At 37.6% G+C, this 11,105-nt stretch overlaps 1 protein-coding gene across 2 annotated transcripts in view; it reads right to left on the bottom strand.

Moving 5' to 3' along the window:
• Nucleotides 1-1,202: 1,202 nt before the first annotated feature.
• Nucleotides 1,203-11,105, bottom strand: part of TMTC2 (transmembrane O-mannosyltransferase targeting cadherins 2) — a 413,338-nt gene continuing 403,435 nt past the window's right edge. For both annotated transcript variants that reach the window (XM_036251426.1, XM_036251427.1), the window contains one exon: nt 1,203-3,930. In XM_036251426.1, the coding sequence (XP_036107319.1) occupies nt 3,751-3,930 (180 nt within the window). In that variant the 3' untranslated portion in view covers nt 1,203-3,750. The remainder of the gene's footprint in view (nt 3,931-11,105) is intronic.

Genomic DNA, 11,105 nt, shown 5'->3' with positions numbered 1-11,105 from the left:
GTCTGCTTCGGCTGCTATAACAAAATAATACAAACTGGGTGGCTTCTAGACAACAGAAATTGACTTGTTACAGTTCTGAAGGCTGGAAGTCTGAGATCAGGGTGCCGGCATGGCTGGGTGAGGGCCCTCTTCGGGGCTGCAGACTGGATGTTGAATCCTGACTTGGAAGAAGAGATGAGTTCTCTGGAAACTCTTTTATAGAGATACTTATCCCATTCATGAGCTTCACATTCTTAACCTAATCACTCCCCTACTTCCCGGCATCCATAAGCATTGGGTTCTCAACATATGAGCTTGGTGGGGGTGGGGAGTGGTGGATGGACATAAACATTCAGACAATAGCAACCTCTCCAATGTTCATGCTCATCTGCAATAAGAGAGGCAGACAATGTGATCTGTGGAAGATGGAAGAGCGAGAGACATGCCAAGGAGGATGAGAAACCCCATCTTCAGACTTGGGTGTAGGGCCCGAGTCCTCACGTGACAGAGGACAGACAAGTGTAAGATGACATGGGGACAGTCTTGCTGGTTGCTAGCTTAGTGACCTGAACAAGTTATTTATACCTCCGAACCCTGGTTTTCCTAACTGTAAAGCTGGGGCATAACTGTACACATCCATAGGATGTTTAGCAGAAAATAAAATCTTTATAGCTAAGTTTTATCTTGTAATAAAAGAATTAGGCAATACACAATCAGGCCATGTATAACAATTTTACAAGACTATCGAATTCTCTGTCAGTTTGCACCTTGTCTAGGACTCAAGGTTTCTTTGTGACTGAGCCCTGAATGTGCCACACCCATGTCTCGGCCAAATAGGGTTGTGCTTTCCCCAGGACCAGAACTAGGGAATCAGGGTCTTGTAAACATGGCCATTCTTAGCAACCAATCTAGGAAGCAGGGAATTGGTTCTGCTTGGGATATTTTCTAATACTTTTCTATAGTTCACCTATAAAACAAAACAAAACAAAACAAAACAAAACAAAAACCATGTCATCCTTTTCTGAACATGGCAAATCTAATGATATCAGCAACCCTTATTGTTATTATAACTACTAAAAATTCACAATTATTATTATACATTAGCCACATTCTGTCTCTATTTGACTCTTGCTCTCCACTTTTAAAAAATTATCTATTTCTGCTAAAACCCAAAAGAGTGTATGTATTATTGTAGAAGGTTTAAAAAAGGCTTACACAACATGTTTGTTATCAATGCTTTATTGTTGAAAACAAAATTGAAATTCTCTGGCACATAAAACAATTATTCCTACAAAAGGAAAGCCTACAAATCTTGATAATTTATACAAATAAGAGTTTCTCAAAAAATAAAATTTTAATTTAGTAAACTTGTCTTGTGCTCTATATTTTTAGCACTGTCTGCAATAATCCACCATAAATCCCTGAGCGGAGACATTTTTTGACCATGTTCTATAGTGCCCCCCCCTCCAGCCCTCCCCCCGAGTTGGTCTAAGCCCAGCCCTGTAATAAAAGGTGTCAGGGACATTTTGTTATTAAAGATCCATGCATTTTATGACACAGGCCCAACTATTAATGCTCCTTGGGAACTGGGTCAACATGAAGTGCCTCTACTGTGCAATCAGCGAACCTGTTAAGAACCAAGTGTTTTGAAAGGAAGAACAATGACAATAAAAAGACACAAAGTGTTAAAACTAGGAAGTCATCATAGGTCAATAACTATTTAAATAAATAAAAATGTTAGACATTGAATTCATCTCTATATCCTTATATTAAATTCCTTATTTACTTACTTTTTTTTTTTTTTTTTTTGCAATTGCCAATGCAGTAGAAGGTGAGCAATACACTTCAACCCATACTTTTGGTTTGACCACGGGTTTGTTGTTGTTAAATGTTAAATATCATTCTGAGAACACAGTGATTTAGTTATAATTTAACTTTTGGCCCCTCAATGAAATGTTTACAAAATACTATACATACTAGAAAGGCCTTCTTATTAATGCCATCAACAAATCTCCCTCACTACATTTGCCCTTCTTACAAAAACACTACTGTCTTAGGAACACTACTTTAAATTCTTTATCCCACTGTATTCAGATATGCAGAAAAACATATAAAATATGAAGAAAACATAGTATGATGTACTTGCATGCCCAGCTCCCACTAATGGGGATACTGACCATATATACATGGAACACGCATGAATGTAAAGAAGGAAAAGCTAGTTTTCAATTGCAAGGAATTGCCTTGATGAATCAAGTTTTGTTTTTTTATTTTGCTATGATAGAATAATAAATAAATAAATATGGAGAGTATTGTATTTCTACTTTCTCTATGAAGAAGCTGATAGTGGACTGTTGTTTTTATAAAGTTAATTTTTAGTAGCAAAGTTTGACTGCAAGTCAAAAAAATGTTTGACAAATGTTCTTCTCTACCTCATTTACACTTTTTTACTTATGAAATGATCACTGAAGTGGTTACTAATAGGTAATGAAATAAAATACCAAATTTGCTAGTGAAAAATGGTTTTCAACTATAAAAAGCACTTGGCAGAAGACCTAGAAGCACGCAGGCTAACGCTGCACTCTCCTGCAGTTTTAAATAAGTCAATTTTATGTCTTTTGGGAAGAGCAAGATAGGAAAAATATGATAAAAACAATTCCTTTAAAACTTATCAGCATTACTGTTTTGGTACCTATTAGAAAGTGATTAACATTTCATACAAACTTTTTCCAAAACACACAGTCATTGGCAACCATCATTACACACTCCTTTGGGCAGACTTGATTTTTTTAACCAGTAACATCTGGAAAGCACAAAGCACCTTCTCTTTTTTTCTAATAGTGGCTGGTTACTTACTGGAACTAGAACACTTTTAAGCTTCCTTATGATATAATCCTTATATAAGCATGTGCATTAACCAGGTTTAGCCATTTGAAAAGGCAATTTCAAAAGCCTAAGAATCAATACAATGCTTCCTAGGCAGTTTGGGTTGGGAGTGGATATTGGTGACATTAAAGGAAAAAATGCCTGCCTGACACAGGTGAGGACTCCCCAGCCCCTCCTGCAACACCAGTGTGAAAGGTGGTTGCTCTAATCTGCATATTTCTTTCAGAACATGAAAAACAAATGATGCCCCCAAAAAGTGAAGGCTGACATCCAAATCAGAAAATGTTATATGCACTAGTCAGGAAACAACTGTAGATACTCACAGGTCCTGATATAGTATTAAAAAAAAAAAAAAAAAAAAAGTGTTCTAAGTTTCAGAAATTGATAAGCAGGCTGTCCCAGAGGGAAGACAGCAGCGTCAGGACAACTGGCCAGTTCCCCAGGATTCACTCTGCACATCAATCACTCCCTATGAACACTTGACCTTAATAGTTTATGGTGGCTGAATGGACACTCTGGCTTCCTCTCACAGTGTTTAAGAAACAATATAATTTCTCAATTAGCTTTCAAAAATGCACAAAATCGGAAAGTTAGACCACGTCCCCTCTTTAAGAATGCCAAAAGATCCTGTTTTAAGTGCTCTGGTTTCGTTCCATGGGTAACAATTACATCCATCAGGAGGTTTCCAAGGTTCTCCCCATTTTTGGTGTTCATGGCTGTGCCAACAGCAAAGTGGATACTCCCCGGGAGTGGCAGTGACCTCGGTGACCTCTGCCCTGGTCTTGAAGTCCAAACTAGCTCTTGTCATAGCGCTGCTGGGAAGTCCTATTGGTTAATGAAGCTAGCTGTAACATATGGAGGAGGACGAGGTGCTGCCCTCTTGTGTCAGGTCTTGGAAGTCTTGAGGCCTTGCTTTTCCATGATGTTCCAGAGTTTGCGGAGGTTGGACTGCGTGATGACGTCATCGGGCTTGAGCTGCAGCGCCCGCAGGTAGTTGGCCTCGGCCTTCTGAAGCCGGCCGTTGAGGTGCAGGATGGCTCCCAGGTTCATCAGCGCAGCCGGGTACTAGGGCCAGAGAGAGGAAGGAAACCGATTAGGAGGCCATGTCAAGCTTTCCTTTGTGGAAGTCAAAAATCTTCATCCACTTATGCAAATGATTCCCTTATGTCTGGAGGCATTTTATGGAAGCAATTTAGCAATTTATACAGACAGACAAAGGTAACTAGGAAGGAAAATAGAAAAGGTTTGCAAACAGCCGCTGTGTACCTTGTGCCTTAAAAATCCGGCAGCCAGAGAGTTTTCTTCTTTATGAGAAAGAATGGGTTATATATGAAAACCTAGTAACCCAGTCAGATTGTACTTTTCTGAGAAAAAAAAGTAATACAATTTCAGATGGAAAGAATTAACGTTTTTGTCAATTCAACACCAAGAAATACAATATTAAATGGGAAAGTTGACAAATCTACACATCTACCCATCTTTTGTTTCCTCTCATTAGCAATATTCCACACCATTTACAAAAACATAATAAGTAAACTATACTGTAAAGTTTCACCGATCTCTCCGGGTAAGCACCATGAAAAAATTCAAATGCAACCACTCAAATCCTCTCCAAATCTAGCCCAAGTGGTTTAATGAGACAAAGTCCTTATTTTTAAGTCAAACAGTTTTTAAATGTCTAATGGTAAATGTTTACTATAAATATAGCAAAGTAAAAACACAAAAAATAAAATATGGCACCTTTATAAGAGTTTTATGTTATTTGTCTAAAAATAAAGTAATTTGCAAACAGATTTTTCTGTAACGTGATATTTATAACACAAAGTTATCATGTGAAAAGAAAAGATTCAAAAAAAGGTATGAGTTACTTTAATCCATCTCCAACTTCTTATACATTAGTTAATAACAAAGCTCCTTCATGAAGGAAAAAATATTTTGCTTGCTATCTATGTGAATAAGGGCTATTACTGCTCTTGTCTTGTCCCTGGAATTTTCTGGCTAACAAAGAGCAGCTAATATTTTGGCAGTTACACAAATGCATATTTTAAATATCAGATAAAACTAAAAGTGTTTATACTAAGATTATGTTTTCATTTTTCAGATGATGTCAACTCTTAATTGTCCTGGCAAATCTGGTACCGCCTAAAATAATTCTCAATTTACTTTTATGATTTAGTATTTTCACAATGCATGTTATTTTTTCAGCTGAATTCATATGATTCCACTCTTTACTGTAAAAACAATTATTTCTGAACCAAAGCAAGGCCCGGGAGAAGGTTGAAGAGCTCAGAATAAACCAACTGGAGGAAAAGGCTCATATTTAGATTTTAGGAGGTCTGAGTTTGGGTTCTTGCTCAGCCATGGTTATGACCCTGGCAAAGTCCCTGAATATATCTGTGCCTCAATTCTTTTATTTATAAAATATTGAAATAAACTCAACTTTTTGCACATTGTTGGAAAGATACGAGAAAATAAACCAATGTAGCACAGTACATGCAAATCGTAGATACTCTACAAATGTCAAGTTTGCTTTTCCTCCACTCACTGTGCTTGAGGTATTTAGCAAATGCATGTCTGTGATATTTGTGTTGCCAAACATACTTTACAATTTTTATTTCAGTGGCTACATCATATGTTTCTGGATGTATAGCAACATTCTTTTAAGTCCTCAACTACTGGGCATTATTCTCCAACTTTTCAACAGCCTTTCTAAAAATAATGTTGCAAATATAAGCTATTCCTGGACTTCACTAACCTTTTGGTCCGGATGACTCCACACTTATCAAGAAAAATACAGATGGTCAATATCTAATTTTAAACACCAATCCAAATAAACATAGCTCTAAATTACATGTGCAGTGAATAGCTCCACGTTGGAAACCTAAAAATAACACCACCTCCTCTGTCTTCCTAGGAGAACTGTGTTATCATACCACCCATGATTATCTTCCATTCGATGCCTGGACACATTTCTGAATTATGTCCCCTCACAGAGCTTAGGTTCAGCCACTACCAATAAACAGCTACTAAACTGATGGTGAAGCGTGTTCACAGTCTGCATTACCAGAGAGGCGAAAGAGATGAAATGTTCAAACTTCCTGCTATCCTGAGTAGGAAGAGGGAGAACCACGGTTGGAGACCATTCCTTACTTCACAGAAATAGAAGAGGCCCAGTGACTGGGCTGAGAGAAACCAGATGGCTCTGTGGGATAGCTGTTATTTCTTGAATCACTTTATTATCAAACTGTCTGTACCTAACTGTAATTGCAACTCAAGGGGCTTTTAAAAAACCCTCAGAGTTTACCTAGGTCCAGTGTCAGCTCCACCCCAGAAATGTGTGTCCTTGGACAAGCTGGGTGAGCATGTATAAGACCTCGGTTTCTTCTAGAAATGGGATAACAGTGCTTCTTCCAGTTGTTGAGAGTATATGAGGATACATAGGATTGTCTTTTCCTCTCCTTCCTCTCTGTCTCCTTATCATCTCAAAAACACAAAGCAGAATTTCCTTGTCAGTGTACCTGAATGACTCATGACCCCAAACCCTGAGATTTGTACACCGGCTCTTCCTTTACTAGCTTTGTAGCCTTTCTTAGGTTCCACCTGGAGGACAGGATTGTGAAAATAGGTAGTGAAGGATAATAAGACTTTCCTGTTATTTCTAAATTGCAGCCTGAGTTCTGGGCTTGGAATACTTTGCGTCATCTCCCAACCATTAAATAATTAAAAAAAAAAAAAAAAGGTTAATATTCTAGAAAATAAAATGAGGAAGTGAAATGTATTATCAAAATGAGTCTGAATGCTAATTGCAATGGTGTTTCGGATTAACTTTAATTTTGCACTATCCACACAGCATGTTACTCATTAAGCAACAACAACAAAAATCAACATTATCAAGCTAACATGGGATAACAGATCTCACGGAAACTCACATAATACTCATTGTGTTCCCTAAAGAATAAAAATCCACATACACTAAAAATGTGCACATTTAAGAATATCATTCAATATTTTTAAGCAGATTTCTAATTTTAAATAGATAACTGTTTTCAGAGAAAATGTTTTAGTTTGTATTTCAATAGAGTAAGAAAAAGTTCTTTATTTAAAAAAAATCAATGAACATACATTATGTAATCTTTATTAAAACATCACTATAGATTCTTATTAGCATGAATGGAAACTAATAACATTTACATACTGGTGTGCTCAAATGTGACACATGTATCCATTATCTTAGGTAACTGCTTAGAAAGTGTCCACAGTTAACTGTGACAAATAATTTCATGTGTTTGCTAAAAATGTATGAATAAAACTGGATGTAGACAACTTTCTCCTTATATGGTTATTTTCTCTCTTCAGAGATGAGGCTTTATCTTTCAAGCCCATCATCTCTCTCCTCCACAGCAATCACTCAGGTGGCCCCGTGGATCCCACTGGACTGATGCCTTCAATTCGTCTAGTTTTGCTACAAAAATGACAGTTCGGGGGGTGGTATCAGCATCACCCAGGAGCTTGATAGAAATGAAGAATGTCAGGTATCACCTGCTGAATCAGATTCTGAGTTTTAACAAGATACCCAGGTGCTTTGTATGTCCGTTCTAATTTGAGAAACACTGTTCTAGAGGTCATTTCTAGATCCGAGATTGTATCATTTTACAGCTTCTGAAATGAAGTATTTTATAGGAGAATGAAGCTCCTATAGAACAAAGTATGTCCGATCAAATGTCTGTCCTCCCATAAAACAGAATTCTTCTCTTGCCTATATCATTATTTAAGGTAGTTAAGTGTTCAAATGAAGCTTTACTAACAGAGTCATCCATGACAGAAGAAGGAGGAATTAAAAAGCCTTTTCATAACCAAATAAGAGCAAGCGAGGTTTCTAAACAGACTTACAGACTGCCTAGTGATATCACTGAAAGGCAAGAAATCCAGGTGACTGGCTGTCTGATTACATATTGGGTGTCACTGCCATCTGCCAGCCATGAGTCATGGGCTGGAGAACAGAAACCCAACTACAACTGCTGATGTCTTCCCTCACACACATCCTCTTTTATTAAAGACAGCCGATGAAATTTTCAGCATGTTAACAAAGGCAGTCAGCAGCCTGCAACCCAGTAACATGGGGCTGGTGACTCCATACAACAAATGACACCACCTCCTACTTCACAGACGAGAAAGAAGAGCCAGACTTTCTTGCTTCCTTGAAGAGAACAGATGCTTTACATCAAAGGGGCTGACTGGCAGCCACAGAGGCAACAAATGCCGTCTTTTTTTTTTTTTTTTTTTTTTTTCCCCCCAAGTCTCTGGGGAATTATGCCTTTATTATTAATTTGCTGTGGTCTTTGGCTTATTTCTTCAGCACCGGAGGAAATAGCAAAACTAAAATAATAGATGTATATTGTGGTGTGGTAGAGGAGAGGCAAGATTTTAAAGGCCTGAGATGTCTTAGACTAATGCCCTGGAGGCTCCCCAGGTCTCCCGAGCACGCAGGATCGGAAGACAAAGTCGTTTTCCTAGCCTTTGTCTATTGTGTAGTCTTGGAAAGATATCTGTAGAGCAGGAATTGTGAGACCATAAGGAGACTGAGGACTGGGAATGCATGTGGCTGTTGGGAATGAGACTGAAATGCAGACCTTCGAACATAGGACTTAGGTGAGGCCCAGGAAAAGGTAAACAAGGGCTTGGTTGAAATGTTCTAATTAGACAAGAGGTGGAAACCCAAACAGTAACTGGCTCTTTGTGACCCATTATTAATTAGTCCTCGTGGCTACCTCCCTTTTATGAAGGTAAATCAACAGGCACGAGAAGCTCTGAAACAGAGATTAGTACACCAATATTTTTCATTTTATAAAAATATTTCCTTTCAGATCTGGCTGGGTAGCTCCATTGGTTACAGCATTATCCTGATAAGCAAAGTTTGGGGTTCAATCTCGGGTCCGGGCACATATAAGAAGCAACCAATGAATGCATAAAAAAGTGGAACAATAAATCGATGTTTCTCTCTGTCTCTCTCTACAAAATAATCAATCCATAAAAACATTATATTGAAAGGTATTTCATTCAAAGTGTTGCTGAAATGATCTATATAGCTGTGTATTTACTGTTGTATCTTTTTAAAATTAATGCGTTAAGTTACCTTTACCCAGCGATCATTCAGTTAATACACTACACATATTTGGGATGTTTTTAAGATAACCACCTTTAACTTCCCTTCTGAATATAATTTACAATCTTCAATGAGTTTGAATGGTCTGAAGTTTTTAATGGATCTCTACTCTTTTTCAAGTAGTTACCAAATAACTTAATGAAGGTTACATACGGCCATTCAACTATATTTAGTTGAAATTGCTTACCCAGTTGAATTTACTGGAGCAGTAACTATACCATGAGGCTTAAAAATTAATGGTATAAACTTCAAAGAAAAATATTCATAAAAAAAAGTATTTATGAATAAATCTAAGAATTCTCTTTATATTCACTGTGCCTTCTACATGGCAGATATTTAATAAACAATGAATGGATTAAAGTTTTTAAGATTGTCTGTCATACTTACAACAAAAGTATAATATCAACTGAGATAAAGTTAGATATGCTATTTCCCTCAGTTCCAGTATCACCCCTCCTGTGTCCCAACACTCCTCGACCAAGGTAGAAACCTGAACAAATTAGACTTGATTCCTTGTTTCCCCCATACCCCAACATGTACACCCACCCAATTGTTAAGTCTTGGCAACTTTACTCCCAAATCTCCTTTAAATCTATCTTCTAATATACTTTGCCTCTTTCTCCCAACTTGGTTTAAGCTCTCACCATCTTTTCTTGGGTTATTTAAATACAATTATTTTGATGAAAAGAATAAATGAATGGGTAACTGAACTGATTGATGGGTGATAGATTAAATGGATGAATAAACACATGCGTAAAACCATAGATAGGTTTCTTATTGTTTTTAAAATGTATATTTTTTATTGATTTCTTTTAGGAAGGGAGAGGGAGAGAGAGACAGAAACACCAATGAGATAGAAACATCGACGTGAGAAACATCGAACAGCTGCCTCCTGCACGCCCCCTACTGGGGATCGAGTCTGCAACATGGGCATGTGCCCTGACCAGGAAAGGACCCGGCAACCTCTCGGGGGCATGGGATGATGCCCGATACACTGAGCCACACGGGCTAGGCCAGGTTTCTTCTTTATTATAAATATTTTAGGCATATAAAAATTCCAGAGAATATAAAAAAGCTGTCTACTTGCCCAATAATAAAACTGATAAAGACAACTGAAGCTCCCAAATACCTCTCACTGTCCTGTTCTTGAACTCAGCCCCATCCTCCCCAGAAAACCACCATCCTGAAGTTAGTATTTATCATCCCAGTGTAAGTCTCACGCTTTTATTTTTTGTGTACTCATAAAAAATACATACATCCAGAAGTTTTAATGTTATACATTTTCTTTATCCTTCATGGGATGTCATCCTGCCAAGCACCCGATTAGAATGTAAAGTTTTACTGATCCTTTTGTTTTTCAAATGTATCCATGTTGCTATATGTATGGTTAGTTCTTTGATATAAATTCCAGTGAATGACTACCATTCTTTCATGGATGGAAATACAGACTCTTCAACAGAGGGCTGTCATCAGTCTTCTTGTGAATATCTCTACACATCCTTGTGGGAGAGTTTCTTGGAGTGGAATTGCTGGATCGATCATAGGGGATCTTCAACTTTGCCAGACATTACCAAATTGCTCTCAGGGTGGTTGTATCACAATGCATTAGCATGTACGTGTGACAGGGGTCTCTTTATTCCATATCCTTCACACTTGGTATTATCTGACCATTTTAATTTTTGTAACACAGTATCTTATTGTGCCTAATTTCTTTTTCCTCATTACTAAAGAGGTTAGGCATATTTTCATAAGTTTAATAGCTTTTTACATGTTCTCTTCAGTGATCTACCCCTTCTGTTTTCAGCCAACTGCTGAGAGCAGAGCCAACAGTGGAGAGAAGCCCTCGTAACGAAGAGTGAACTTCAATTAGTTTGGAGATTAAAATGTCAGCAGTGAGATAGCCGTGATGTTAACCCTTCTGAGACCAAACCAAACATGGAAAAAGATCGTATTAACAATGAAACATATTAATACAATAAACAAAAGGTTCTTTGACAAAACGAAACCCACAAGCAACTCAATGTTCCCAACTCAGAAATGATAGTTCTCCGTTATCATATTTTCACTACAGTCATAT

The sequence above is a fragment of the Molossus molossus genome, unplaced genomic scaffold (genome assembly GCF_014108415.1).
Source record: "Molossus molossus isolate mMolMol1 unplaced genomic scaffold, mMolMol1.p scaffold_m16_p_10, whole genome shotgun sequence".
Taxonomy (NCBI): Eukaryota; Metazoa; Chordata; class Mammalia; order Chiroptera; family Molossidae; genus Molossus; species Molossus molossus.
Note: the sequence above shows the minus strand (reverse complement) of the source record. Positions and strands in the feature narration are given on the sequence as shown.